This window comes from Capronia epimyces (genome assembly GCF_000585565.1).
Source record: "Capronia epimyces CBS 606.96 chromosome Unknown aczIQ-supercont1.4, whole genome shotgun sequence".
Classification (NCBI taxonomy): Eukaryota; Fungi; Ascomycota; class Eurotiomycetes; order Chaetothyriales; family Herpotrichiellaceae; genus Capronia; species Capronia epimyces.
In genome coordinates, this window is record NW_006912907.1 from 667,969 (window position 1) to 695,324 (window position 27,356).

General features: G+C 53.6%; 10 protein-coding genes across 10 annotated transcripts; 4 read left to right on the forward strand and 6 right to left on the reverse strand.

Annotated features, from left to right (window-relative positions):
* Window positions 1-59: 59 nt before the first annotated feature.
* Window positions 60-1,097, forward strand: A1O3_04862 (uncharacterized protein; the record flags this gene model as incomplete). Its single annotated transcript, XM_007734990.1, has 1 exon — window positions 60-1,097. The coding sequence occupies one exon, from the start codon at window positions 60-62 to the stop codon at window positions 1,095-1,097; it is 1,038 nt and encodes a 345-aa protein (XP_007733180.1).
* Window positions 1,098-1,518: 421 nt separating this feature from the next.
* On the reverse strand, window positions 1,519-2,799 carry A1O3_04863 (uncharacterized protein; the record flags this gene model as incomplete). Its single annotated transcript, XM_007734991.1, has 1 exon — window positions 1,519-2,799. The coding sequence occupies one exon, from the start codon at window positions 2,797-2,799 to the stop codon at window positions 1,519-1,521; it is 1,281 nt and encodes a 426-aa protein (XP_007733181.1).
* A 1,529-nt stretch (window positions 2,800-4,328) lies between these two features.
* Window positions 4,329-5,287, forward strand: A1O3_04864 (uncharacterized protein; the record flags this gene model as incomplete). Its single annotated transcript, XM_007734992.1, has 2 exons — window positions 4,329-4,500; window positions 4,557-5,287. The coding sequence occupies 2 exons, from the start codon at window positions 4,329-4,331 to the stop codon at window positions 5,285-5,287; spliced, it is 903 nt and encodes a 300-aa protein (XP_007733182.1).
* A 1,034-nt stretch (window positions 5,288-6,321) lies between these two features.
* A1O3_04865 (uncharacterized protein) lies at window positions 6,322-7,650 on the reverse strand (the record flags this gene model as incomplete). Its single annotated transcript, XM_007734993.1, has 1 exon — window positions 6,322-7,650. The coding sequence occupies one exon, from the start codon at window positions 7,648-7,650 to the stop codon at window positions 6,322-6,324; it is 1,329 nt and encodes a 442-aa protein (XP_007733183.1).
* Window positions 7,651-8,817: 1,167 nt separating this feature from the next.
* A1O3_04866 (uncharacterized protein) lies at window positions 8,818-9,669 on the reverse strand (the record flags this gene model as incomplete). The annotated part of the gene is made up of 2 exons (XM_007734994.1): window positions 8,818-9,021; window positions 9,079-9,669. The coding sequence occupies 2 exons, from the start codon at window positions 9,667-9,669 to the stop codon at window positions 8,818-8,820; spliced, it is 795 nt and encodes a 264-aa protein (XP_007733184.1).
* A 1,684-nt stretch (window positions 9,670-11,353) lies between these two features.
* Window positions 11,354-12,305, reverse strand: A1O3_04867 (replication factor A2; the record flags this gene model as incomplete). The annotated part of the gene is made up of 3 exons (XM_007734995.1): window positions 11,354-11,973; window positions 12,025-12,130; window positions 12,180-12,305. The coding sequence occupies 3 exons, from the start codon at window positions 12,303-12,305 to the stop codon at window positions 11,354-11,356; spliced, it is 852 nt and encodes a 283-aa protein (XP_007733185.1).
* Window positions 12,306-12,654: 349 nt separating this feature from the next.
* On the forward strand, window positions 12,655-15,423 carry A1O3_04868 (ATP-dependent RNA helicase dbp10; the record flags this gene model as incomplete). Its single annotated transcript, XM_007734996.1, has 1 exon — window positions 12,655-15,423. The coding sequence occupies one exon, from the start codon at window positions 12,655-12,657 to the stop codon at window positions 15,421-15,423; it is 2,769 nt and encodes a 922-aa protein (XP_007733186.1).
* A 414-nt stretch (window positions 15,424-15,837) lies between these two features.
* Window positions 15,838-17,718, reverse strand: A1O3_04869 (uncharacterized protein; the record flags this gene model as incomplete). The annotated part of the gene is made up of 1 exon (XM_007734997.1): window positions 15,838-17,718. The coding sequence occupies one exon, from the start codon at window positions 17,716-17,718 to the stop codon at window positions 15,838-15,840; it is 1,881 nt and encodes a 626-aa protein (XP_007733187.1).
* Window positions 17,719-19,751: 2,033 nt separating this feature from the next.
* A1O3_04870 (serine palmitoyltransferase) lies at window positions 19,752-21,809 on the reverse strand (the record flags this gene model as incomplete). Its single annotated transcript, XM_007734998.1, has 1 exon — window positions 19,752-21,809. One exon carries the CDS (start codon window positions 21,807-21,809, stop codon window positions 19,752-19,754), a length of 2,058 nt encoding a protein of 685 aa, XP_007733188.1.
* Window positions 21,810-23,368: 1,559 nt separating this feature from the next.
* Window positions 23,369-25,531, forward strand: A1O3_04871 (acetoacetate-CoA ligase; the record flags this gene model as incomplete). The annotated part of the gene is made up of 2 exons (XM_007734999.1): window positions 23,369-23,599; window positions 23,678-25,531. The coding sequence occupies 2 exons, from the start codon at window positions 23,369-23,371 to the stop codon at window positions 25,529-25,531; spliced, it is 2,085 nt and encodes a 694-aa protein (XP_007733189.1).
* Between the last annotated feature and the right edge of the window lie 1,825 nt (window positions 25,532-27,356).

Genomic DNA, 27,356 nt, shown 5'->3' on the forward strand with positions numbered 1-27,356 from the left:
TTTGCCAGCGACCGACAACAAAGTCGCCCAGCGGATTCTGCCGGCACCTAGGCCGCCACATGGAGCTCATTTCGTATGCGGTCATCCCCAAATCCTACGAGCCTTGGACCTTCTATGACGGCAGTTCGTCCGACAGTTCTGTCAGCATCTTCTCTCGACTCCGCAAGCGAACTGGACGCCAGACCCAGACCCAGACCAAGGCCAAGACCAAGACCAAGACCAGAGGTTCCAGGGGAACCGGTCTACCATCAACCACTGGCCAAATGAAACGAAGTACGAGAACTGACCCTGACTCTCAAGTGATACGGCGCAGCGTGAAGTTTACCCAGCCTAAATCACCACCTCCACGGTCAGCTCGGTCTTCGTCTCCAGACCGTAGACCGCGAGGTCTAAAAGCCACCCATATACGACTTAGCCACCGGCGTGCATATACCTCACCTCACCCTCAACCTCAACACGAAGATAAAGGGAAAGCGCTGCTCAGGCCCGAAGCGAGAGATGCCACGCCTGCGCTCCAAGCTGACGCTGATACTGTCACTGGCAACGCGGATCCTGCAGCAAATGCATCCACGCAGTGGAACTCCTCCCGGGCCATTATCCTCGTTGGTTCGCCGGCCGACCTCCTCGTCAGCAGCCTCACCCCGGAAATCTTCGTTCGACAGTTTTCCTGTACCGTCCATCTGGTCGATACTCTGGCCCAGGCCCAGGCTCCTGACCGGGACTTGGACTTGGACTCGGACCTGCGTGTCCTTCCACGCGTCGTGCTCGTCAGTCGCAGCGCCCTTGCCGCGGCACCGTCGATCGACACTTCCAGCACACAGACTAGCAGTGAGGATGGCGGCCACGATCACGGTCACGGTCACGGTCACGCAGACACCCACGCCGATGTCGATGCCGATACCGATGCCGATACCGATACCAACCCTCAGGCGAAACGCCGCCTGAAGGTCATTGTGCTTCTGGACTCCAAGCCCCTGGCTCAAATCGTCGACCTTTCTTGGGCCGACCTGATCGTCCACGGTCCGTTGGATGTAGACAGCCTGCGCTTCTACTTGAGCGGCTTGTGTAAATGGCCATTTCCGACTGCAGCCGAGTAAAATAGAGGGAGTCATTCGGGCTTTTTGTTGCGTGTGTTTCTGCTTTCTGCATTTCTGCACCAGCTCAGCTGCCACCAATCAATCAAACAATCTGGCCAAGGCCTCTGTGCCTAGGTTCTAGTAACAATGGACATAGTACTCATACGGATACATCATTATCATCATCTATCATACAGGATCTGTACTCTGTACTGTATGTGTAGAGTATACACGGCACGGTCGTCGTTGAATTCGTAGTGCCTTCATTAACCAACTGCTTCCTTGGAAATGGTTTCTTTCTCTGTCAAACCTGACTGCTGATTATCTGTCACGACACGTCTAGGGGTCCAGCCATGACAGCACGTAGTAATCCAAATCCATGCTTTCAATTCTCCGAAGCACCAAAGTCTGCTTTCTTCCCCCCTACTCTTCACACTTTCTCTCATTCACCACCACCGAACACCATCTCCCGCGGATAGCTCAACCACCGCTCCCACTCGGGCCCCAGGAAATCGGCAATGATCCGCAACATGTACGCGCCCGCGTCGCCGACCTGCCACATGGTGCGACCGTGATGCAGTAGCAGCGCGTAGTAGGCCAGCAACACCAGGGCCTCTGGGCGTTTGGCGGCCAACAGGCGCGTGAATTCGGGTGAGGCGAGCATGATCCAGGAGATTATCATTTGGTATCTGTTGCCTTTTTGGTGTTGGGCATGTCCTTGCTGGTCTTGTTGGGAAAGGGGGGTTGGGGAGTTGTCGGCGTCGGCTAAGACGGCGTCAAAGCCGATTTGGAGGTAGGTGTGTGCTTGCTGACAGGCTTCCTTTTCCTCGTGGGTCATACCATAGGCGGTGTCTAGGAGTTCCGTGACGGCTTTGCAATGGTGGCCTTGCGGCGTGCGTTGATTGAAGCCCGAGCTCCAGGACAGGATGGGCTCAAGCTCGGATTCCATGAGCAGCGGCCAGGCGGAGACGGCGACGGTGTGGATGCCGCGATGGACCTTGATGCATTGTAGGCAGTGCGTCAAGAATGTGTCCAGCGCCCGGCTGCCGGTATCATCGCGTCTAGCAAACGTGTCGGCGAATAGATGGTGACCCAGGACCACGGAGAAGAGCAGGACGGCAACGCAGTTCGATCGGTCGACCTTGACCTCTCCGGTCTCGGTCCAAGAGGTTTGGTTGAAGAGAGATACGGCGCGCGTCTGCAGCGTGACGGCTAGATGGTGATAGGTTGAAGCGCGTTCGGGGTGAAGGAACGCAAGGTGTCGCGCGGAGAAGGCGAGCATTTGATGTAGCAGATAGGGCGATTCCAGGCCCAACTTGAGCGCGTGGGCTACGTAAGAGGGATAGCTGTCTGCATCAGTGTCGCCTTGGAGATCAACATGGCCGAGGTTGAACAGATCCCGATCAGCGGATATGTGGATTAGGAGTTCCATATGGTTAATATTGACAACGCCATCGTCGCCGAGGGTTGCGTCTCTTTCTAGGTGGCTTCGGTTGTTGACAATATCTGCCTGTGCGGACGGAGTCCCGGTGTCGGACAGGGAGGCTGTGGTCAGGGGCGTGGATCGAGCATTTGGTAGGGTTGAATTACTGCTACCGCTATGGCTGCCGTTGTCATCTGCTGGGCTTTGTGGTACGGACCGGTCATGAAGTAAGGCTTGCCTTGTTGTGGACGGATGCCCTGTTGAAGGATGCAAGGCAAAGCTGCAGTCCCGTTGGGACATGATACATAAGAGGCATACTGGGCGACCCCCATCGCACTGATGTGATGGTGCAGAATGGAGTCAGCCATGGAAGCAAAATTGATGCCAAAATATCGATATCCGTACCTTGACGTGCCGTCGCTTGCTGTCATGGACGAGTCAAAGTCAGCGAATGCTACATAAACCAGGACGAATCCAAAACGGTGGGTAGAGTGCAGGTGTGGTAGGAGCCGGGGGAAGGAAATCGGGTGAAATTCAGCCACAGCCACATCGTGACCTTAATTACTTCTTCCTTCTTCTTTCTTCCCTCTTGCTTCTTGCTTCTTGCTTTTTGCCAGTGCCAGTGGTGCGATTCAAGTTGCACTTACCACTCTAAGCAGCCTCCCCGTGACTTCTTGTGGCTGCGACGGAACATAAGGTACCAGTCCTCCGTACTCGCAGGATCAACGCTACATGAGCGGAAACCAAGGGGTTTAGTGTGATTGGATTGATTCGTCAAGCAGTGCAGTGGCCGAATACGCGTGTTTCAGGCACCAGAAATATACCCAGTAGGTACTCCGTATCCGGACTACAGAGTAGGTATCTCTGATCTGCACATTGTAAGGAGTACCACAAAGCAACCAGGTGTGTTCTGTAGGCCGTAGTCTGTACCTATCCGTACTCTGTATAGTGAGTTTTTACGAGGGACGAGGGACGAGGGACGGTCGTGGCTCGACTGTGGCTCGGCCGGCCAGCATTCGTCAGTGCCGAGAAAAGATCCAAGATGCTTCCCTAGTAATACTGATAGTGATAGTAGGCATCAAGCTCAATTGGACCGTTGTCTGAATCGTTGCTCAACTTGGGCCATGTAAATTGCGGATGGACAAGCATGGACGATGCACCGCAGTCGCAGTGGCAGTGCCAAGTCGCAGGACAAAAGAGGAAAGGCTGAGGCGCCTTGGCCGTGCTAAGCTGCGAGTAGTTAGCCTCAGTTCCGGACAAGGCTTGGCATGCTTACTCCGTATCTGCCATCCAATACGAGGACTGGCAATACGCGTATTCGGCTTCGTCCGTTCACAGATCCGCCTGATCAACTGGTTTCCATTCGTCGTTGCGCGGGGTTGGCTTGAGACATGCAATACGCGTGTCCGCAGCTGCGGTTCAAAAGCAGTGCAGTGCGAGCCCCAGTATAGAAAGAGAGATAGACAGGGAGAGGGCGCAAGAGCCAATGATGGCCTGTCCTTTCAAGTCTCAAACTGTATCTGGAGCATCCTCCCGATATATAAGGAGATGAAGCCGCTGGCACTGGCAAAGAAAGACACTCTTACTCTTGTTCCATTGTTGAACATCACATCAACTTGAACTTGAGTCTGTTCTCTGGCTTTACCTTTCACCTCTCACCTCTCGCCTCTTCCCACGTCGTTTCGACCTTGAATTCGAAGCCAGTCCTTACCGCAGTCCCGTCATTTGTTGGCCTTCCTGAACATCGTCGCAGCCTACCACTGCCACTACGAGGAGCATCAATCGGAATCCCTGTCTCAAAAGCCCTTCAGAAACCATCTGAACTGAACATGCCGACCCTCGAACCCTACAAGGACAACCATTACCTCTGGAAATATGTGCCCAGCCTCGTGCTTTCAATTGTCTTTACCGCCCTGTTTGGTATCGCAACCATAGCCCATACCTGGAGGATGGTGCGTTCCAGGATGTGGTTTTGTATCCCCTTCGTGGTTGGTGGTCTTTGTACGTCTCGTCCCAGTACCTCCTAGCATATCTCACTGACCCTTCTCTTCTCGCAGTTGAAGTGATCGGCTATCTGACTCGTGCCTTCTGCTACAATGCCACGGGCGCCTTGGTCCCCTACCTCCTTCAGGCCATCTTCCTAGTCCTTCCGCCAGTCTTCTTCGCCGCGTCATTGTACATGGTATATGCTCGTGTGGTCCGAGCCGTCCACGGGGATCGGTTCTCGCTCCTGACGCCGCGCATGACGACCGTCGTCTTCGTCTCGGGAGATTGGTTCTGTCTTAACATCCAGTCAACCGGCTCCGGGCTGCTGGCTAAGCCGAAGAATCAGGCAATAGGCGACTGGATCATCGTGGCCGGGTTGGGACTTCAGGTCATCATGTTTGCCGTCTTCATGGTGGTCTGCCTGACCTTCCATGCGCGCCTTCGAGCCCGCTTGGCTCAAACGTGCAGCACCATACCCGACGTCCCGTGGCAAGCGTGCTTGAACATGCTGTACGCGACTTCGCTCCTCATTCTGGTGAGGAATGTCTATCGGGTCGTCGAGTTCGTCATGGGTCAGGACGGCTATCTTCTTGCCACCGAGTGGCCAGCATACGCATTCGACGGCGTGCTGATGTTGCTGGTGATGATCGCCTTCTTTATCTGGTATCCGAGCGACATTGTTGAGAGCACGCAGGAGCCGTCCTTAATAGAGCTCCCGAGCCACGGTGCCAGTTTCGACGGGCATGCCCATGTTGGGGTCGAGTTTGAGCAAAAGAGAGGGGATGAGATTTCTCGAGGATAAGGACGTTGGAGGAAGAGGCAGACCTGAACAGCCATGGATTTACTGTCGCCATTACCGTCATTTAGCCTTCGATCGGCCTGAGACTGTTATCTTGCAGCGAGGTGTTTTTTTGGAGGGTTTCCACTTGGGAGGAGGAGATCTCATTGTAGTTGTTATACCAAGACTATAGATACAAACGGTGACTACTCGGAGGAGATCTCATTGTAATTGTTGTAACAAGACTATATACACAAACGGTAACTACCTCTGACTATGTCCGAGGGACGAGGGATGCAGGCGTCAAAGGTTGAAATGTTCCATGTTTCCTATCAAAGGGGTATACGGGGAGCCCAGATTATATAGATGTGTCTATACCAGCCTTCTGCTTGAAGGGCAGGCTGGGAATGCTTAATATCAGTGCCTAAGTTTGCCAGCAGGCTCTCCTCTCCGTATCCACGTTACGAAACCAGATCGTCGTCCCAACAGGTCCTGCTGGCAACACTCATTGCTATAGTGACCGTCAGACTTGGGAGATACTGTACAATGAGTGGCATTATTTGACGTAAAAGGAAATAAGCTGCAAAATGATCTATGATCGATGATCTATTATCCTTCGCCTATCGTCTATCATGCTTGTCGACCACTCATTGAAAGGTAGTATTGATTGTTAGAGACGTTGGCCTTATCCAATGTGAAAATGTTCTTTGGAGAGCTCTCCCGATTACAATGATACTAGGTGGACCGTACCTTTATCAATCATTACATGTCCATGAGCTCTGGCGTGATAGATGGTATTTACTGGTCGGGACATCACTGCTATCCAAAGTGGAACTGGTGTCTGCCCCAAAGACCCATTCTGCTCTGCGTTTCGCTCTGGCCACATCCTAGGGCTGCCCTGCCCTGCCCGTTCCGAGCCACCATCCAGAAGAACGAGAAATAAATGGATTTCCCGTGAAACACTTCGGAGCAAGAGTACGCTCACACACGACGGAAACACAGCCGCTTGGCTTGTTGTGCCAGCACAGATTGCCAGACTGCTTGTCCTAGTGTTGCGCCTAAACCACCTTCGCCCGATTGCCTCGCGCCCGACTCCTGGCAGCAGCAGCACTGTCGTAATTCTCGTAGCCAAGGTCCAAATCGCCATCGTCGTCACTATCATCGCTACTGCTACTGCTGCTGCCCTGGACTTTGCGGCCTGGCTCGCCAGGTTGCGTCCTGTCAGAGTCTCTTCTCTGTCTTCTCCGGCCACGATCCGCTCCTGACTCGTAGTTGTGGTTGGGAAGGGGTTTCATGGACATTGCATTCTGTGAATAGACGCCTCGACCCGCATTGTTTCGAGGTGTACTGTCGTTGTCGCCGTACAAGCCTTCGTCCTGGTCATAGTGATCAGACTCACGATCGCGGTCCCTTTCGTACTGGGCGTATTGGTATTGTGGAGGAGCACCGCCCCCGGCACCGCCCCGGATCCTCGTGTGGTCCGATTGTTCTGAGTCATAAGCATTCTGATCCATCATGGCTGCCAGTCGTTGTTCTTTTCGCTTGCTAGCTTCTTCCTGCGCAACCATCCATTTCTCGCTGACCTCCCACCGCCAGCCGTCCCCCGTAGTGTTGCATACAGGAAGCCCCCACAAGATGGGTGTCGGGCCAAAAAGGTGTCTCAAATTTCGGCGCCAGCCCAAGTCAAAGGCGTTGGGTAGTTTTTCGGCTTCTCGGTCGTCTAGGTATTCTGCATACCGGGTGCGCTCGCGCTCGGCTTCGATGTTGGAATAGGTTCTTCGTAGAGCTCGAAGAGCAGGCGTGTCATTGTTTTGACCACCGTTATGATGATCGTGGGTGTACCTGTTTGGGTGTTGAGGATACGATGGTTGACCACGGATGGAGTTAAAAGCACTGGGGATTGGCGAGGTGTGTTCTTCACCTTCTTCAAAACGCGAGGCCCCTGGGACAGCGTTGGCATGGAACTCGAGAATCTGCTCGCCCGCTCGTTGCAGTCGTTCGGCGACCCCTTCCGAGCTGCGTCGGTGATGGTTCAATTGATGCTCCTGGCGATTACGTTCCACACGTCTCCTAACGCTGCTGAGGTACCGGGTCCTTTCCAGCTTCTCAATTGTAGTTTGACCTTTCACGCAGAGATATATGTGCCACCCGGTGAATCCAGTCAGCACCAGACCTATGATGCCAGAGATCACCGCCAGAAGAACGATGTTGACGGGCGCGATTTCCTCCAGATATCCACCCTCCTCAAATAGTTCCTTCCACATCCACCAGGCCGAATTGGCAAAACATACCCAGCAGAAGAGGGATACGTATATCAGGAACAACACGAAAGCCTTGTAGTTGTGCAGACCGAGACAAGTGGCTAGCCAAGGACAATGATGGTCCATCTTTAGCACACAACGTCTACATGTTGAGCAGTGATGCGTCCGGTCTGGTTTCGGGGTATGGCACTTCTTGCAGTATCTTGGGGCTCCAGTAGACGAGACGGTGATATGTTGGACGTCAGTCAAGCTGTTTGTTGGCTCGTTTGTCGGAAGTATCGAGTAATTTCCCCGCCCCTTTTTCGACGAGCCCTTCGACGATTGTAACGGTGACCCTGGGTCTGTAAAGACCGCAACCGTGTATGACAGATTAGCGAGTCCGTAGAGGAGAATGCCTAGGACGGAAGCGGCTTGTATCAGCCACCACAGATGTCTTGACCGCCCCTTCCCAAACCCAATAGATGTCACCACCCACACGGCCCATGTTGTCAGACTGTAGATGAAAGCGAGTGGGAAGTAGGTGGCGACGGTGCAACAAGCGCGCTCGCATTTTCGAGCGAAGGACCGCACCCGCCGGCCAGAGGGTGTCGGCGGAGGTGAAGAGGACGAAGTCGAGGAGGCAGGCATGGAGACGGATGAGAGAGAGGAATTCAAGGTCGTCGAAAGAGTGGAAGCGAGACTCAGTCGGGAGCGCGAGTCCAGTGGTCTGTCATCTCGAGGGGAATGCGGACATGGTTGCACAGCGCTCAGGGAATGGGGCGTCGTACGGCTGAAAGAAGGACAGTGAAATGATTAATTGAAAAAGGGGACCAAGAGAGTGAACAGAGTATGCAGTATAGATGGAAGGAGGCTGTGCTGGAGGGTTCAGAAATAATAAGATTACGAGCCCTGCGTATGCTGCTTCTCAGATGGTTGGTAAGGTGCCTGAAACACGCAGCCCGTTCAAAGGACTGTTGGAGTCGCCAGGCAAGTGTGCATGCTCACGGTGACGTTGTCTTTGTCACTCAATTATTTATTCCCGACCACCAAGCACCAGCCACACCCCGGCCCCTGGCTCTACTCAGTACAGATACAGATACAGATCCGGATACAGAGACACTCTTAAGTGAAGTTTGTCAAACAGCGCCATGCAAACAAATCAGATTACATTGAAACCATGCATCTTATTCTCTAGGTCGCTGACACCTGGTGAGTCCGACGACCAGCCTCTACCTGGTACATAGTCCCTTGAAGCCGTCCCGTGACGTTACCTGTCGGCAGTCTTCTTGCATGATGACCAACCAACGGTAGTGCTCACACTGACTTCAAAGTGGCAGTGTTGTCACCCTTCTCACGGGTCGTTGGTGGCTCCCTGACCATGACATCCATTCGAAGTTCTTTGCCCTCGGCTCGCCGCAAATAGATGTGCTTCCGAAGCTCGAATCCCATCTTGCCATATATAATGATGTTGATATCATGGGAGCTCTCGAGGTAACAGGGGACCCCTTCAGTATCGGCCTGTGACAGCCATGATTAATTGATGCGCAAGAACGGAAAGATCGGGAAGATTCTTACCCGCTTCGTGACATATTCGATCAGCTTGCGTGCATACCCTTTCCCGCGGGACTCGGGCTTGGTTCCGACATAGTTGAGATACCAGGAGTTGTTATCCATCTCGCCCAGCGTTTCCTGCTTGGTATGGTGCAATAAGGGCAAGAATTCTTCGAAAAACCGGATCTTTCCTTCCTTAGACAACTTGTAATTAAGTCGCCACAAGCCACTCCGTAGCATCGTGAACCAGTCGTCAATGTTCTTGCCCGGCGGCAACCACAGTGCCACGCAACCGTAATTGTCCCCGGCCGTCAACACCAGTCCTTGAAGACAGTGGGCGTAGGTGACATACTCCATTGCGGCTCTGTGCAAATCAAAGCGCTCTTCTTCGGAGAGGTGCATCCGATCGGGGGTGTCGATCGCATACCGCACGATCTGATCGTGGCGAAATGCCTCTGCTAGGCAGGCGGCGGCTTCCTTGTACTCATGTGGAGCAACGATGCGGACTCCATCCTTATCGGCAGCGTTCGAGGAAAGTTTGTCGGCTATCGAGCTTCGTTTCTCGTGGACTATCGCGGCGTCCAAGACTGGACCGGCAGCAGTAGAAAGAGCCATATTGCACGATTTGGTGTTTAGCAGTTTTCGGCTCTTCTTCTTCTGTCCTTTCCCGTGATTTTAGTGGCATGGTCAAACATTGGCGGTCCACCTACTGTTGTATCTGGTCGAATCAACCTCTATCAATGGGTCTGGTAAGATCTCCAGTGTGAACCGAAGAAAGCTGAGCTCTCGAGACGGTGACGACTCGAGATGGAAAGCGAAGACAAGTACGGGATGCACGTAGATCAACCGACATCAGCTTTGACCTGGTTGGGTATGAGGATTGGAAAGAAGGAGATGTTCGCAGAGGAGATCAATCAAGACTGAATGTCTGGTCTGTTCCCGTCACACAATCGCTCTTGCTAATGTGGCAGTATCGAAAATGCTGCCTACCGCGAGGCTACTGATGAGGGCAAGGCGTGCGAGCGAGCGTCGGAGCTCCAAGGACGGTACAGGCACGGCAGTTGTCGAGAGCGACAGAAACAGCGATGCTTGTGCGAGGCCTCGAGGCTGATTGTAAAGTAGAAGAGAGAGAAGCCGCTGTCTGGGGCCAGGCGGAGCTTTATCAATCTGCAACCTGTCAAGGACTTTAGGCGCTACCTGGCAAAGCAGATATGGTCAGAGAGAATGGAGTCAAGGTCGGACGACGGCAGGGAGGGCGCAAGTCAACGTCGGCATTCACGCAATCTGAGTGATCGAGGCAGAGATTGTTCCCCACGCTATTGTTAGGATTGCAGCAAGGCCCTTCACCATCAGCAGCGTGTGACGAGTGCTATCTGTCAAGTCGTGCTGCTTCGGAGGTTGGCGGTGGTGTATCCGTATCTGTGCCAGTGCAGGTGCATTTGTGTCTGCTCCACCAACCAAGCAAAGGGATGAGCAGGAGGAGAAGGAACGAGGAGATGTTGCTATCACCGCATCGAGATGCTTATTCAGGCTTAGCCGGAAATTGGTCGCAAGCGACATTGAGGCGAGAGTTGGCGCATGCGATGCCCATTGGTTGCTGGCCTCAGCTGGTTCTTATCGCTGGCTGATCATCTTATCATCACGTGGGCCATTTTTTTTTAGCTCGCCCCTGGGGGACCAGGTCACGTGGGTCGGTCCCCAGAGGGTCGACGCTGTGCAGAGGGGAGTGACTCCTGGATTGCCTGGAAGACTCGTTTAAGGTGAATAATGGACATCCATCAAGAGATCGGGAACGGACTTCGACCAGCATCCGTCCAATGAGGGAGACGATCACCAGAGGCGGAAACGTGGCAAAATTGGTCTGGGGAAACATCATACATCATGCAGATATCCCACTCTGATGCTAGACGGGAGGGGTTTCGTCGGGGTCTGGCTTACCGCTATGTGCGGAAATAATCCCCGCTCCTAGCATCGCATTGAGCATAGAGGCTAGTCATGGATTCATTCATGCAGGAAGAACGGGCCCATGATAGTGATTGATGGAGTACCCCTATTTCACCGCTTGAGCCGAGATCGACTGTCTGAACAAAATCGGGCGTGCCTGGACAAACAACGAGGTCTTCGTTCAACATTTGCCAGGACGTTGCGTATTCATCTGGCATTCCAGCCGATGACATTGAGCAACTGCAGCGAGAGTCATGTTTCGTATCATCGTAGTATACAGTCCATATCAGGCTTGGCCGACCTGCTCTCACCATACAGTCTCGAAGAGGAGAACTATTTCAGCACCACACCTCGCTCAAGCCTCCAATACTGCCCAGGTGTTGTCATCAACTGTTGTGAAAATGATGCCAATAGCCAAAAGTTCTTCCGCACCCTTGTAGACATCACTCACAGGCATTCCCATCTGAGAAGCAATCATCTGGACGTGAAGACCTTCATTGCTTTGCGGAGTGTTCTTCAATGTATTGAACACCCGACGCGCAAGCGGTGAAACATTGGGAAGTGCACTATCGCCAGCAGTAGCAAACTCTTGCCGTGATTCACCCACTCCATTTGCAGCTCCAGTCTTCTGTCCGTTGGATTGAGCGGACGGCGGTGGTCCTCTTGTGAAGAACAGATGCACCGCAGTGGCCTCGAGTAGATGATAGAAGATTTCGTTGTAGTCTGTGATCGGACGAATGATGTGCGCTCCAATATGTCGTTTGTTGTTGAAGGCCTTTAATCTTCCCCAGACGCGGCAATAGCCATCTTCAACCAGTCTCGGTTTATTTGGCTCGACGTCCATCTTATCTGGGTTTGCATCACCGTCAATCCATTGTTTCACTTCGACAATTCCCGTGCCATCGTCGACCTTGTATGTGATATTCGTCGGCTGCGTACTGATGCTTCGAATTTGTCCCACGAAAGTTACCTGGACTATTGTCAGAAGACTGGATATGACTCTTTCTTCAAGAGTGCGCACTTGACCAAACGGTTCTCCATCTGCTCGGAAATCTGCATCGGGGTGGGGTTGCTGCGCATCGATGATCTGTTTAATCGTGACGGGACGAACTGTGTCTTTTCCATAGCCCCCCTGCAAGAGCAAGTCAGTGCACGTAATCTGATCATCTTTGTGTACCTACTTTTCCGCCTGCAGGGCTGCTCTGCGGCTCACCTGCCACAAAACCGCCACCATCTGTAGCACCGTTCGCGCCGTAAGAGGTCGAGTACTTGTTGTTGTATCCGTAATCTAGCATAGTCAGCGCCATTTCAGACGCGGAGCGGTGGCATACGAACCCATTTTGACGCACTTGATTGCTGTAGTTCTTCAACCAACAAAAGAGGATATTTGTGTCATGAGGCAGACGCGTGCCAAATCGAGAATCGAGACGCGTTAAGTGCTTTGCCCGCCCCACAACTACTACTGCGGACCGCTGGAACCTCTGGCGCGAAGGCGGTGACACAAATTTTTGGAGACTTCGTTGCCAGGCGCAGGCGATTTTGGACCGGTCAAGAGAAAACCTACTTCTGTCCAACAGAGGTTGCAAAATGGCTGGACTTGTGAAGCAGGCTACCTAGATTTCTTGGATCGCTGTACCACAGCTCTCAACCGCTACCATGGGTAGACGAGCGGGCTCCCCTGCACGTTCCGAAAATGAATTCGATATCGGAAGCGCATTGTTCGGAGGCGATGCGGACTTCGACACATCTCCCTCAGACGGGCAAAATGGGGCTCTACAAGACGGTGATGACCTGGACGTTATGGCAGACGACTCGGGCCTTGACGACGAGACCATCATTGCTGCGCAACAAGCAGCGTCAAATCGCAAGGGCTCGAACCTCAAAGGCCGAACGGTGAAAAAGGGCGGTGGTTTTCAGGCCATGGGCCTCAACGCCAATCTTCTCAAGGCCATAACGAGAAAGGGATTTTCTGTTCCTACGCCGATCCAGCGCAAGACTATACCACTTCTTCTCAATGACAAGGATGTCGTGGGAATGGCGCGGACAGGGTCGGGCAAGACGGCGGCCTTCGTCATCCCTCTGATTGAAAAGCTCAAAGTTCATAGCTCCAAAGTCGGAGCCAGAGCATTGATTATGTCGCCCTCAAGAGAACTGGCACTGCAGACATTACAGGTGGTCAAGGAACTTGGACGTGGCTCAGACCTGAGATCTATTCTACTCGTGGGCGGAGACAGCCTGGAGCAACAATTCTCGGCCATGGCCAATAATCCCGACATAATCATCGCTACCCCCGGAAGATTTCTTCACCTGAAAGTTGAGATGAGCTTGGATCTTTCAAGCATGAAGTATGTTGTCTTCGACGAGGCTGACCGATTATTTGAAATGGGATTCGCCGCCCAACTGACGGAGATTCTTCATGCGTTGCCGGCTTCCAGGCAGACGCTCCTTTTCTCTGCGACATTGCCAAAGACACTGGTCGAGTTTGCCCGCGCTGGTCTGCAAGATCCAGTGCTGGTCCGTCTGGATGCTGACAGCAAGATCTCTCCCGATCTGCAAAGCGCGTTCTTCACCCTAAAGTCCTCTGAGAAGGAGGGTGCCTTACTGCATCTGCTCCAAGACATCATCAAAGTCCCGACGAGTTCCCAGTTGATCTCATCTACGACGCATACAGAAAGATCCAAGCCTGGCAAAAAGCGGAAGAGGGAAGATACGGAGGAGAGCCGCGGTCCTAGTTCCGATCCGTATTCGACCATTGTCTTCGCTGCGACCAAGCATCATGTTGAATACCTTGCACAGCTACTTCGGCTGGCTGGATATGCCGTGTCATATGCCTATGGATCCCTTGACCAGACAGCCCGGAAGACCCAAGTCCATGCATTCCGGACCGGCCAGACAAATATCTTGGTGGTGACCGATGTGGCTGCGCGAGGTATTGATATTCCGGTACTGGCCAATGTCATCAACTATGACTTCCCCTCACAGCCTAAAATATATCTCCACCGAGTTGGTCGAACGGCGAGAGCAGGCCAAAAGGGATGGAGTTACAGTTTGGTCCGAGATGCGGATGCCCCCTACCTGCTTGACTTGCAGTTGTTCCTCGGGCGCAAACTGACAGTGGGGCGGGCTAACAATGACCACGTCAACTTCGCCCAGGATGTGGTGGTTGGATCATTTCGGCGAGAAGAACTGCAAACCGGATGTGAATGGGTGTCAAAGTCTCTGGATCGCGATGCAGATCTGGGGGCGCTTCGCTCCGTGGCAGACAAGGGCGAGAAGTTGTACCAACGGACACGAAACTCGGCATCGGCAGAGAGCGCTAAGAGATCGAAACAGCTCGTGTCCGCCCAGTCGTGGTCAGAATTACACCCTCTCTTCAACGACCGAGCGGATGACCTGGAAGCAGAAAGAGAGAAGATGCTTGCGCGAGTGGGAGGCTTTCGACCACAAGAATCAATCTTCGAGATTGGAGCTCGCCGCGGTGGCCGTAAGAACAACGAAGATGCCGTAGATGCTATCAGGAAGATCCGCTCCGGATTTGCGAACCGGAAGCAGAAGTCTTTAGACGCCGCGCAAGCCCAAAAGGGCACCTTTGATGAAGATGCCACCGCTGGGTCTGCAGGGAAACCAACGCCAGGCGCCAATGGGGATGAATCCGAATCCGAATTAAATGACGCCATGTCGACGGCGTCATCATCCGAGCTCGAAATCACATTTTCCGAACCGCATTCGAAAAAGCAGAAGGCGAACCCATCTGGCGATGACGGCAGCTCGTTCCGAGACCCGGAGAACTTCATGTCCTACCACCCTTCGTCGACCAACCTCACCGACGACCGCGCCTACGGCGTGCACTCGGGCAGCAACACCAACTTCGCGGAGGCGGCGCGCTCGGTGACCATGGACCTGGCCATGGACGAGTCGGGCAAGAAGTTCGGGGAGGCGCGGTCCATCATGCGCTGGGACAAGCGGCACAAGAAATACGTGCGCCGGGACAACGACGACGACGGGTCCAAGAACAACAAGCGGCTGGTCCGCGGCGAATCCGGAGTCAAGATCGCCGCCAGTTTCCGGAGCGGCCGCTTCGATCGCTGGAGGAAGGACAATCGCGTCGGCCGCTTCCCGCGCGTTGGCGAGGCCGAAGGCAACGCCACGCCTGGAGCAGGGGCCACTGGCCATGCCGGCCCAGATGGCCTGGGAGGCAAGCGGTTCCTCCACAAGTCCCAAAAGGCGCCCAAGGCCCCCGACCGCTTGCGCGACGACTATGAGAAGCAGAAGCAGAAGACTACAAAGGCCCAGGAGCGCGATTCGAGCATGGGCATGCACGGCAAGAAGGAAATCAGGTCCGTCGACCATATGGTCAAGGAGCGGCGAGCCAAGGAGAAGAGACGCGACAAGAATGCTCGGCCCAGGCGGAAGGGGAGGGCGTAATCGCGAGAAGGTGACAGCAAAAGCGTTGGTTGGTGTTTTGAGGAATGACAGCTATTACGCTTTAGAAAATGGGTGTGGAGGAGGCCCGAAAATCAGATCCCTGCCTCACGGCGATGCTAGTGGAGAGATACAGGATCTATAGAAGGCTTTGCACTCTGAACCCAGAAGCGACAGTGCCTTCCCGTTTGGTTCATTTCGCACCGCAAAATGGTGTTCATTCCTGCCTACTTAACGGAAGCTCTCCTTCAGACTTCTTGTTCCAAGTTCAGCTGTTTCCTTGTCAATTCCGCATATGGATCCTTCAACTCGAATCGAGTAACACACTTGATCTCAAGCGACAGACATCAATCGAAAAAACAAAACACGCAAGGCCTGTTCGTCACTGCAACAACAGCCACAGTGCCTTGCCACAACTTAGTAGTAGAACGTACGTGAACCCCTCCTCTCTCTTCTCACTCTGTCGTCGTAGTACTCTTTTTCTGGTTGCCGCCTCAATCTTTGCAATTCTTCTTCTCGAAAGGCCAGTTCTCGTTCCCTAGCATGAACTTCCTGTTCACGTTGCTTGAGAAAGTCTTCTCTGACCCTCTCTCGTTGATAGTCTTCGACCCTCGAACTCTGCCTGTCGATGTCATCGCGAAAGTAGAAGTCGCCGTCCTCGTCTGGGTAGTGCAGGATAGGCAAGCCAGACTCGGCGGAGACATAGCGAGTAAGGGGGACATCACTCACGCGATGCACGGCCACGACTTCCTGAGATCGAGCTGGTTGGGGCGGATCAGGATACACGATTTGTCTTCCCTCGAGAATCGGCATCGTCATCTGTCTCACGGGTCGTGGTGGGCGTTCGTATCTGGCTCCTTCGATTGGCCGCTCATACAGAATATAGGAATTCCGGTGAGACCGCGCAGGGGTGATGATGTGCTGTTCACCATGGTACGGTTTGTCTGCATATGACATGGAGCGAGTGGGTCCTCGATGGTGTTTCTTGTAGACTGTGTCTGGGTGCGCTTGTGGACGAACCAAACTTCCTCGACGAGGGACCCCTCCCGGACTGCCGATTGAGGTATTTGAGCTCTCTGCATAGTCAAATCCATAGTGACTAGATTCGCTGGCTTCCGACGATGAGCTGGCAACATCAAAGAATTGTTGTGTGTGCGGATGTGGAAAATGCACTGATCCTCTACGGGAGCGAGACTTTTCGCGCGACTGACCACGGGCTTCAGCCTGTGCTCGCCGTCGAGAGTAAGACCTGGAAGCATCCCCGCCGACAACTTCCGGATGCTCGTGGGGAGACTTTCCTCTCCGGCCTCGTTTGTCGGGTGCAACTTCGCCAAACATTACCTCGGCGGGAGGAGGATCCAAGCCATCACCAAACTCGCCGCCGGCGCCCACCGCGAAGATACCATCCTCGTGAGAATGACTCTTGTCGCGTGATTTGCTGCGTTTTTGGCTTTTGTCGCGTTTCCCCCCTTTATCTTCTTCCATGCGCTCAAGCTTCGCTCCGAGTGGCTTCTCTCTGGGGATCTGAGGTGGGAGGCCAGCATTATTGAAATGGATCGGACCAAGCTCGTCCCGCGGCGTGCCGTCCAGGTCAAAAAGTGGCAGGTTAGCGATTGGGTCGACTAACAGGGCCAATCCCGCATCCTTTCGTGGGCGATTATAGCCATCCTCGCTATATTTCGCAGCCTTGTCACTAGCTTGTTTGCCTTGATTGATGACATTCACGACTTCTCCGCTGATAGGCCTAGCACGTGCTCTGGGTTTCTTCGTCCTTGCTAGGATGACGTCCATTTCCGGAACAACGATAGTATGGTTTCTTTTGAGCACCTTCTTGGACTTGATATAAGCGACCTCCCAGTGAGCCTCACCAGCCTCATGAGCATTGGCTTTGCGTACAGCTTCTTCAATCTGGTCTCGCCGGAATTGGGACATGCGAATCAACTGTTCCAAGGCTATGCCGTCGCCTTTGCCTTTCCTTGCTTTTTTCTCAATTTGCTCAATGGGCGCAGAGATGGTGGTCTTGATGGCAGAGCTCCAATCTTCGCCATTTTTGTTGAAGCGGTAATATAAATAGTCCTGCGTTATTGCTGGGGTGACGAACCCTCTCTGGTGCTCGACTCGTGGATGGAGCTCCTGGAAATTGTCATGCAGAGACATTTCAGATATGCGCTGATGGACGCTAGGTCTGCGCTCTTCGTACTCGACTGGAGGCTCATACCCATCATCGACCACCCCGTCCATAGGGTGTGTGTGAGGGTCTACCGGACCAAAATGGTCTGGTGGAGGAGGAGGCTCCATTCTGCTAGAGGTCTGCTCAACGAAACTGGACAAGCCAGCTGCGGTCTGTATCTCGTGAGGATGCGTTTTGACAGAAGGGAGGCACGGAGGCAAGACAGAAACACTCAGGTTGGGTGGGGCACAGAAGTGTGGGAATGATCAGTGATATGGGCGGGAAGTAGGGAAAGCATATGCAGAGACAGAAGCCGCCCAGCGAGTTTGTAGTGACATGAAACCACAGAAAAGCCCCTCTTGCCAGCAGGATTCTGGTTAGCTCGACTGATAGTTATGCGGGCAGGGGGTTTCTTGAGAGTAGAACAGATCATAGCTGGTCCGAGAGTCTTATAAGCCACCGAGACCGGTCTGGTTGATCGCCTAGCGAGGCACATCCGCGACGTTTGCCTTGCAGGCAGCCGGCCAATGCCGAGGAGAACTGTGCAAGGGCGGGTTGGGGTGTGCAGGGAGAAGAGAGGTTCAATACGCGTCTTGCCAGCTGCGGGGCATGGGACTGTGAAGACGAGGAAAGGACAGGTAAAGGCAGGGTCGCCCGTGAAACAGCGGTGTCCAGGATGGTGGCCCTTCGTTGGAAGAAGAGGCAAAGCAATGGCCTCGTTAGCCCCATGCATGCAGTAGCGGAACATGGAGTGTGAAGAGTCGAGCAAATGGGCGACTCGCTTGGCAATCTCGTCACAGACACAGGCATTGCATTGCAGATTGCAGCAGGGCGATGTCAGGGCTGGCAGCAGGCAGCAAACAAGCGACCAGACCATTGTGTGTTGTTGTGTCGGTTGAAAGATTGAAGTGGAATGATGCTGGTGGTGTCGGAAAGATGCAGCGCAGCGCAGGCACCCACGTGACGGGCTGAGCCTTAGCCCTGAGGCCTGGGGCCTGCATCCTGCGTATAGAGTACTCCGAACACATACATTGTTTGCAGTTTCGCAAACCGCCTCCCTGATCTGTTCTTGCAATTCTGTTGAACCATGCCCATCTCAAGTCGAGTCCTCCCGTCCCGCGCGCGTAAGTGATCTCATGACCGAAGCCTTCAGTTGCCACGAGAAGAGCGGTGAAGAACACAGCCAACCCCTCTGCCGTCCGAACGCCCAATGCCCATCTACGCCCGACCAGAGCACGAGCCACCGGTCGATGTTCTTCCCCTCCAGGTGCCTCCAGTGAATCCATGCCTGCACTTTGCAAGCCGCCTCTGGCGACCCCCTGTACGGAGTAGTGTGTGTGGAAACCACCGTCCAGCAGTTAGATATGTTCCAATGAACAGGGATGTGTCTCGTGATGAAGCGCTATCGAGATTCTGAATGACGGTCTCCTGCCCTGCATGTCCGTGGCTGTCGCCGAGAGGTCAAACTGCATAAAGACCAGTACGGAGTACAACAAAAATGTTTGGGTAGGCGACCGGTGCCCTGAGATAGAGCCAGGTGGCTTCAAGACCAGCCGACCGCCCTACAGCTGGGCCGAGTGGGAGTTTCCGATCTGTGGAAACGAGTCTTAAACGCGCACGCCTCGCACTAGTCTTGTACTCGTATTCTCTGATCTCTCGAGCAGACTTGTGCAAGGCTTGCGTGCTGCAGGATCTAGTCTCCGCATAGGCTTCGTTGGCTGCCCTGCTCAAGATCTATTAAACAAGTTTGCATCTTGAGTTCATGCAGCCTCATTGCGCCATAAGGACTGTGCATGGTGAAGAGCTTGTCGCCTCACTTCCAAGCCACGCCCTATACTGGCGAATACCCCGGGCACGTACCGGGGGCATTAGCCGGGCTGGGAACAAGAAGATGGTGGGTAAAGATATTCGCAAGTTGTGCATTACAAGATATGGACGGTTGTAGTCTCCGAGCAAGCCGGCTGTTCCCCATGCAAGTGACCCTGACCCTGTAAAACTCCGTCTTTGTATCCCTATAGGGACCATGTCCTCTGAAACAGTCCTGGCCGTGTCTTGTGAAATCGCGTGTCCCATGAATTCCCAAACTCCATTTACAATGGGCGGAGCGCCTTGACCCTCATACAGAGTAATTTGCGTCGACATGCAGCACGAGCAGTGACCTTTACCGAAGGGGCACTTTGACATCCTGGACACCCCGCTTGATCACTTCGTCCAGGCTCCATCGAGGGACATGAACTAGAGATTTGGCAACCTTATCATGCTTTTCCAATCGTTTCCGGCTCTGTTCCAACTCCCAAGTAACACCTTCTGCCAGAGGAGGAGCACCGCCGGCAACCCCGCTGGAAAATTTGAGCTGGAGGACATTCCCGATCTCGTCGCAAGCGGCCAAGAAGCGATCAAGATCGTCCTTATTGTGAGCCGCCGAGACGCAGAATCGAGCGCGAGACGAGATCAACGGCGTGGCCGGATATCCAACCACGACGACTGAGATCTTGCGCTTGAGCATCTCATGGGAGAATGCAGGCATCTTAGCCGGATTGTAGAGCAGGAGTGGAATGATAGGTGAATCATCATGGCCGTAGATAATGAAACCCAATCGTTTCAAACCAAGTCGGAGGTACCGTGAGTTGAATGCAATTCTCTGAAGACGCTCCTCGCCTTGACCTGGGATGAGTTCTCCATTCATGAGTCTGAGGGAAGCAATGATCTGAGCCAGTACGGCCGGTGAAGGTGCTTCGCCATAGATTGTTCCAGCATTGGTGACACGCAACTTGTCAATGGTGGCCTTGTCGCCATTGACATAACCGCCATTTGCGCCGAAGGACTTGGTAAGTGTTCCCATGAGTATGTCCACCTCTGATGGATCGATACCAAAATAATCACAAACGCCTCTTCCTCGGGGTCCCAGTGCACCAATCGAGTGAGCTTCGTCGATGAAAAGGTGGAACTTGTACCGTTTCTTGAGCCTCACGAGGCCTGGCAGGTTGCACATGGTACCCTCCATCGAATATAGGCCTTCAACCACAACCAGGATTTTCTTCCACGGACGATGGGTGCGAGGCTGACCCTGGGAGATTGCCTCACGAAGTTTGGTCTCCAGGTCCGCCATGTCGTTGTGCTTGAAAGACGCGATCATGGCACCGGAAAGCCTGGACCCGAATCTAATTGAAGCATGGTTGAGTTCGTCGGAAATGATCAGATCGCCCTTTCCCACGAGTGCAGGGAAGATGGATGCGTTTGTGCCGAAGCCCATGGAGAAAACCATGGCCGATTCTTTGCCCACGAATTCGGCAATGAGTTGCTCGCACTCCACGGCGAGATCGGACGTGCCGACTTCACTTCGGGCACTGCTAGTAGACAGTCCGTACTTTCGAATCACCTCCTCCACGGAATCCGCACAAGGACCTTCAGATTGCGCGAAGCCCAGATAGTTGTAGGAACTCATGTTCAGAGTCTCGGTCGTAGTTCCCGTCAAGTTAAAATGAAGATTGCCGTCCTCGGAGGTGCGATCCAATAAAGTAATGTAGCGTCCTGGAACGCCGGTGGTCGGTCTATTAAAACAATCGTTGATGCGCATCTTCAGGCGACGGACGTAAAAATTGTCAAAATCACTGTTTAGCGCGGCATAGCCGTTGCGTGCTTTGAGGTGCCTGTAATTGTCCTCTTTGAGCCTCATGCCAAAGAAGTCACGGACGTGCCCAAAGATGATGAGGATGAGATAAGAAATGTAGGTGGTCAAAAGATAGTAGTAGGGTGGCTCGTCCATGACAGGATCAGGAAACTCGCCACCTTGGTGTCTGCTCGGGTATCGGTGGGACTGTGAATTTAAGGGGCCAAACTGGGCATGTTGTTTTGCCAATTTTCTCGTCTCTGCCGGCGACGGTGGCTGAAAAAGAGTGGTGGGAGGTTCATCCATATTTGCAGAGTCGGCACGCGCGGTCGACAACGAGATGCTCGGTAATGACAGTGAGGGCACGCTAGGCATTGGCGTTCCCGAGGCCAAAAAGGCCTGCTCTTGAGCTTTGCTTGCCGCGAGCAGCGCAGCTGCGGCTGATTGTGCGTCCTTTGTCTTTGGCGACGTGGAGAAGAAATGGGCAATTTTGCTAGCTTTTTGAGAGGTCTTGCTAACAAGGCTGCCGCCCTTTTCAGTCGGCGAAAAGGACGGCCAAGGGGTCGGAGGTGAACTGCTTAAAGGGGCGTTGGACAATCGACGAGGCATGGCCAAATCAATGGACCAGTGTGGCTCGAGGTGGGGGAAGACAGAGTCCTCGACACAATCGTCGCCGCCGACGCGACGTAAAGCGTAAGATATTGAACCGGTCGACTCCTTTCACCTTCACAGCTCTGTCTGTCGTGGAGGAACGCGCAAAGCCGGTGGCGGTGCAGGAAAAGGGCGCTCGGGGTGTTGCTACCTGGTCCGAGTGAGGACGAGCAACTTGTTGGGCTGCGGTGAGAGGAAAGGTGTCGTAGGGTCGCAGAGAGAGCTGTCTGCACAGGTATCGAAGGATTCAGGTTGGCAGTGGCAGTGGCAGGATTGGACCGCGACAAGGAGGTTTGCGAACGGTTGTGTGGAATGACGAACTTGAAGAGAGAAGAAAAGATTGGCTGGTTGACCGGCTGACAGGGAGATTCCGCTCTGATCCGGGACGAGCTGTGGTTGGATGAAAGGGAGCGCGTCCCTTGCAGCAGCCGCCCGCGCTCAGCCGCAGTCTTGCCGCACTGGCTGTGGCAGTGGCAGTGGCTGCGAGGTCTGCGGAGAGAACTGAGGAAGACGCAGCCGATTGCCAGTGAAGAGTGAGGGAGAAAGAGAAATCGACAGATAGACAGCTCTCCTGAACAAAGGAGATTCAAGAAACATACGGACGTACATACAACAGGCACACGAAGGGCACGCGAACCACTTCTGGATCCAATTTGAAGCTTACTGGACACTGGGACAGTGGACTGGAGGATGCGGCGGGCTCCTGAGGCTATTAGGGCACCACTTTGCAGATTTCAAGGACCGAGTTCTAGGCGAGGCGGGGCTCCAAAAGGCCGAGATTTTTATGGGCGCGGGCGTGGGTGTGGCGTGAAATTGGCTTGGATTTCCCACTGGCTCCAATAGGCGCGAGGACCTCATTTCGGGGGCTGTGTTAGGCTACTTAGGCATTGTAGTGCGCCCCTACAATTGGCGGCAAGGGTGGAAACAGAGGAGACACTTGCCTGGATTGGGCGTCTGCCCCTGGGTGCTTGGCGCATCCTAGCATCCTCGCATCCTCTAGCATTGAATTTCGCGCGATACTCCGTACAAGGGAGAAGAGCTTCCTGTTGCTCGGTCGGGCTAGTAGTAGTTAGTAGCCAGGGTATCGAGCACACGACTCCTTATCCGTATCCGTACTCCGTACAGGGCTAATTATCTGATCAAGAGTGTTGGGGATCTCCTTTCTGTGCAAGAGTTGATCGACCAGTATCCGTACGGACTACCTACCTTAGGGATCGACGATCGTAGGACCAAGGCTTCATTGTCAATGCCTGGATTGCCAGTTCTACCTAGATGCTACATACATTCGATATATACGACCTACCAAAGATGACGGAGATTGACCAGCTCGTCCTGCCAGAAACCGTTGCGGCCGGGTGCGAGGCTCAACAATTCTGCGCAGGGCAAGTTGGCACCGTAAATACCCGTGGCTCGGCTCCACTAAAAAGTCGAGCGCAGGCCGCATTTCGTATACATAGAAAACCAGACTGGCAGTAGAACAGCTTCCTCACATCCTACGGAGTACACAGTGATCTATCATGTCGCAGAACGGCGTCAATGGCGAGGCCGCTGAGTCTGACGAACTCTGGCGCCATCCTCGTCCCGAGTCCACCGAATTCTACGCCTTCCAGCAGCACGTCGCAAAGAAGCACGGTATCTCCGCCTCGTCCTACCACGACATCTGGCAATGGAGCGTGGATCATCCCAGCGCCTTCTGGGAGGAAATATGGCACTATACCGGGATAAAGGCCAGCAAGCAGTATGAATCTGTACGGGACACCCTATACCTCTGAGAGAGAGAAAAAAATATAAATGATGTTGCCCGCCAACCTGACATATCGCACCAGGTCCTGGACGAGTCCGCTGCAATGTTCCCCAAACCCGCCTTCTTCGCCGGCTGCGAGCTGAACTTCGCCGAGAATCTGCTGTTTCCCTCTTCCAATCCAAACCCAGCCTCTCTCGCGATCATTGCAGCTACAGAGACCACGCGCGAACAGGTGACCTGGGCGGAGTTGCGTGAGCGTGTCCGGACATGCGCTGCTGCCATGGACGCCCACGGCGTGAAGAAAGGAGAACGAGTCGCCGGGTATCTGTCCAATCATACCAATGCGGTGGTGGCCATGCTGGCAGCGACTTCACTGGGTGCTCTGTGGTCCGGTGTGAGCCCTGATACCGGTGTCCATGCGGTCCTAGACCGACTGCGTCAGATCGAACCCGTCCTTCTCTTTGCCGACAACGCCGTGACATACAACGGCAAGACCCACGAGACACACAGCAAAGTGTCTGAGGTTGTTTCGGCGCTGCCATCTGTCCGCAATCTGGTCATTTTCGAATCCATCCCCGGCCACCCCTTCGATCTTCCTTCTATAGCCAGTCAGCCAAGCACCACTGTCGAGATGTATTCCTCATTCCTGTCCAAAGGTGATTCCGCCAGACCTCTTCGATTCACATATCTACCGCCCGGGCATCCTGTCTATATCTTATATTCGTCCGGCACCACAGGAGTGCCCAAGCCAATTGTCCACGATGCTCTCGGAACGCTGCTCCAACATAAGAAAGAGCATCTAATACAGTCCGACATCAAGCCCGGCGAGCGACTATTCTACTTCACAACAGTGACGTGGATGATGTGGCACTGGCTGGTTTCAGGGCTGGCCGGAGGCGCGACCATTGTCCTATACGACGGCTCGCCATTCCAACCACACAAGCAAATGAGCATGCCGCTTTTGATCGACGAACTCCAGATCAACCACTTTGGTACCTCGGCCAAATACCTGTCTGTTCTAGAACAAGCTCACACGCTTCCGAGGGAGGAATCGCCTCGGAGCGCGACGCTGAACTCCCTCAAGTCCATCTTCTCCACCGGCTCGCCTTTGGCACCAAGCACCTTCCAATACGTGTACAAGAACCTTTCACCACCTTCTCCTCATCCGGGCATTTTGCTGGGCTCCATCACCGGCGGCACCGACATCATCTCGCTATTCGGGGCGCCGTGCCCGGTCCTGCCGGTCCACGCGGGTGAGATTCAATGTCGAGGCCTCGGCATGGCAGTGAGAGCCTTCTCGGCCGACGGCGTCGACATCTCCGGGACCGGCCAGCCCGGCGAACTGGTCTGCACCGTCCCATTCCCCTGCCAACCGTGCATGTTCTGGCCTCCAGGCCCCACGGGCGAAGCACGCTATCGCTCCTCCTACTTTGAAGTGTTCAAGAACGCCAAGACAGGCCACCCGATCTGGCACCACGGCGACTTTGTCCGGTTCAACCCTGCAACGGGCGGAATCTGGATGCTCGGGCGATCCGACGGCGTGCTCAACCCCATGGGCGTCCGCTTCGGGTCCAGCGAAATCTACAACATCCTGCTGGAGCATTTCAAGACCGAAGTGGAAGACGCGCTGTGCATAGGCCGGCGCCGCGAGCAAGACACCGACGAAGTCGTGGTGTTGTTTCTCAAGATGGCCGAGGGCCACAAGTTTTCCACCGACCTCGCGCTGCAGGTGCAGAACGTGGTCAGGAAGGAACTCAGTGCCCGCCACGTGCCCAAGATCGTGGACGAGTGTCCCGAGATTCCGGTGACGACCAACGGCAAAAAGGTCGAGGGCGCCGTCAAGCAGATCCTGAGCGGGACGCACATCAAGACGAGTGCCAGCGTGGCCAACAGTGGGTGTCTAGATTGGTACAGAGAGTGGGCGAAGATTCACTAGGTGTACGCTGTGGACCAGCAGACGCCACTATAGAAGAATAATGAAATAGAAATGATAGAGTATCTGAGACTGTGAGCGATTGAATTCTTTCCCTCCTTTTCTTGGACTCGTTGAAGGAGAAGACACGAGTTTCCATGAGCCCATGAGCTGTATGTATATTCTGTGCTGTACAGATACACTACGCACACATACCTAGCACCTATAGTATGTACCTACGAAGTACCTACCTTAGCGTGCACACCCAAGTATTTTTTATAAAGTATAGGCATAAACGGCAGTTTATGATAAACACCGGAGTTTATACGGAGTTTATACTAATATAGAGTTTATGATAAGATAGTAACTATTCTAAAATACTAGTAGCGCCCGCCCGCGCCCGCCAAGTCTACCACCTTTAGTACTAGGTTATATAATAAAAGCTCAAAATTTCTGCTTAAATTAGACCCACTCGTGCTAGTGGTCTAGCGGTAATACGTACGGATAGTAGACTAGCCACCTACTGCCTGTTCAATTCACCGAGTAGACGTTTAATATTATTTAAACGTTTAACTCGATGAGTTGAATAGGTAGTAGGTGCGCTTTTTTTCTTTTTAAGGTTTACGTATTTTATGATAGTTTTATGATAAACTTATGATAAAAAACTTCTTACTATAATAATAACTTTACTGAATATTTAGTCCTATAGCCTAATAAACGTTAAACGCCTCTTTATTATGGTTTAACTAAAGATTTAGGCTAAAAACTAGTAGGTGCCAAGACGTTTAGCCCTCTGCGCACACGCGGAGCACAGGTTTGCGAGACCTGTGGGACGATGGATTCACACCTTCTCGTGGTGTCCGGTGTCAGTAGCTGCTTGCAGCGAAGCCAAGATGAATCCAACGCGTTGTGGTCGGTTGCGAAGCTCAACGGAGCTCCACGGATGGCCAAGGACGCGGATACGACAACTACAAAAAAGAGGGAATTGATTTGAAAACCATCCGACACGTCAGTATTCGACTCGTACTCGAAACCGAAACAGGACCTATCGATCCTGCGGATGTGGTATCGCCTACTGACGCGACAGGACACCCTCAGCTTACACGCGCTCTGAGACGGTCGGGCAGGACTGGCCGCGAGGGTAGCCGAATCTTCTATGGGTATGTACGATCGGCCCTGTTAAGACTGACGAGTATAGTCCTGGAAAGCCGAGACGACGCGTAAAGACGTGTTAAACCTCGAGAACAAGCCCCCTACGCGCCGTCCCGGTCGACCGCGAGAGACCCTGTTAAGCTACGAGCACAAGCCTACTCTCGACCTCCTACGTCCCACCGAAGACCTTGTTAAACCTCGAGAACAGGCAATCTAAGGAGGACAGGAGGAGGACAATACTTGGAAAGACACAAGCCACCGAAAGGAAACACGCCGTACGAGGGGAAATAAGCTTGGTTAGTGAGGGTTACGACTAGCTTTGCCGGTGAGGATGCTACATACGAACCCTTTGCAAGACATGGTCGGCCTAGAGGCGGGAGACCGCGCTAGGTAACGCGAAACGAGTTGTCAAGGCTCGCGGGGCGTAGCATATAATGGCAGCCACGGAACGACCAAGCGCAGCTCCGAAAGAGGGCGTACGGTTACGAGACTGTCTATATGGCTTGAGAGGACAGACGCGCATGTCGGTGTATAAAGAGACAGGAGCTGGCTACCTTACTCGCACTAAGGCCTACTACTGGGTTGGGAGAAGTGGTGTCGTCCTAGCGAGGAGCATCAGGCTCGTACGCTCCTCGCTACCTAATACGCAATTAGGACCTGACCCCAATCCCAGTGGTAGTGGTGTCGTCCTAGCTAG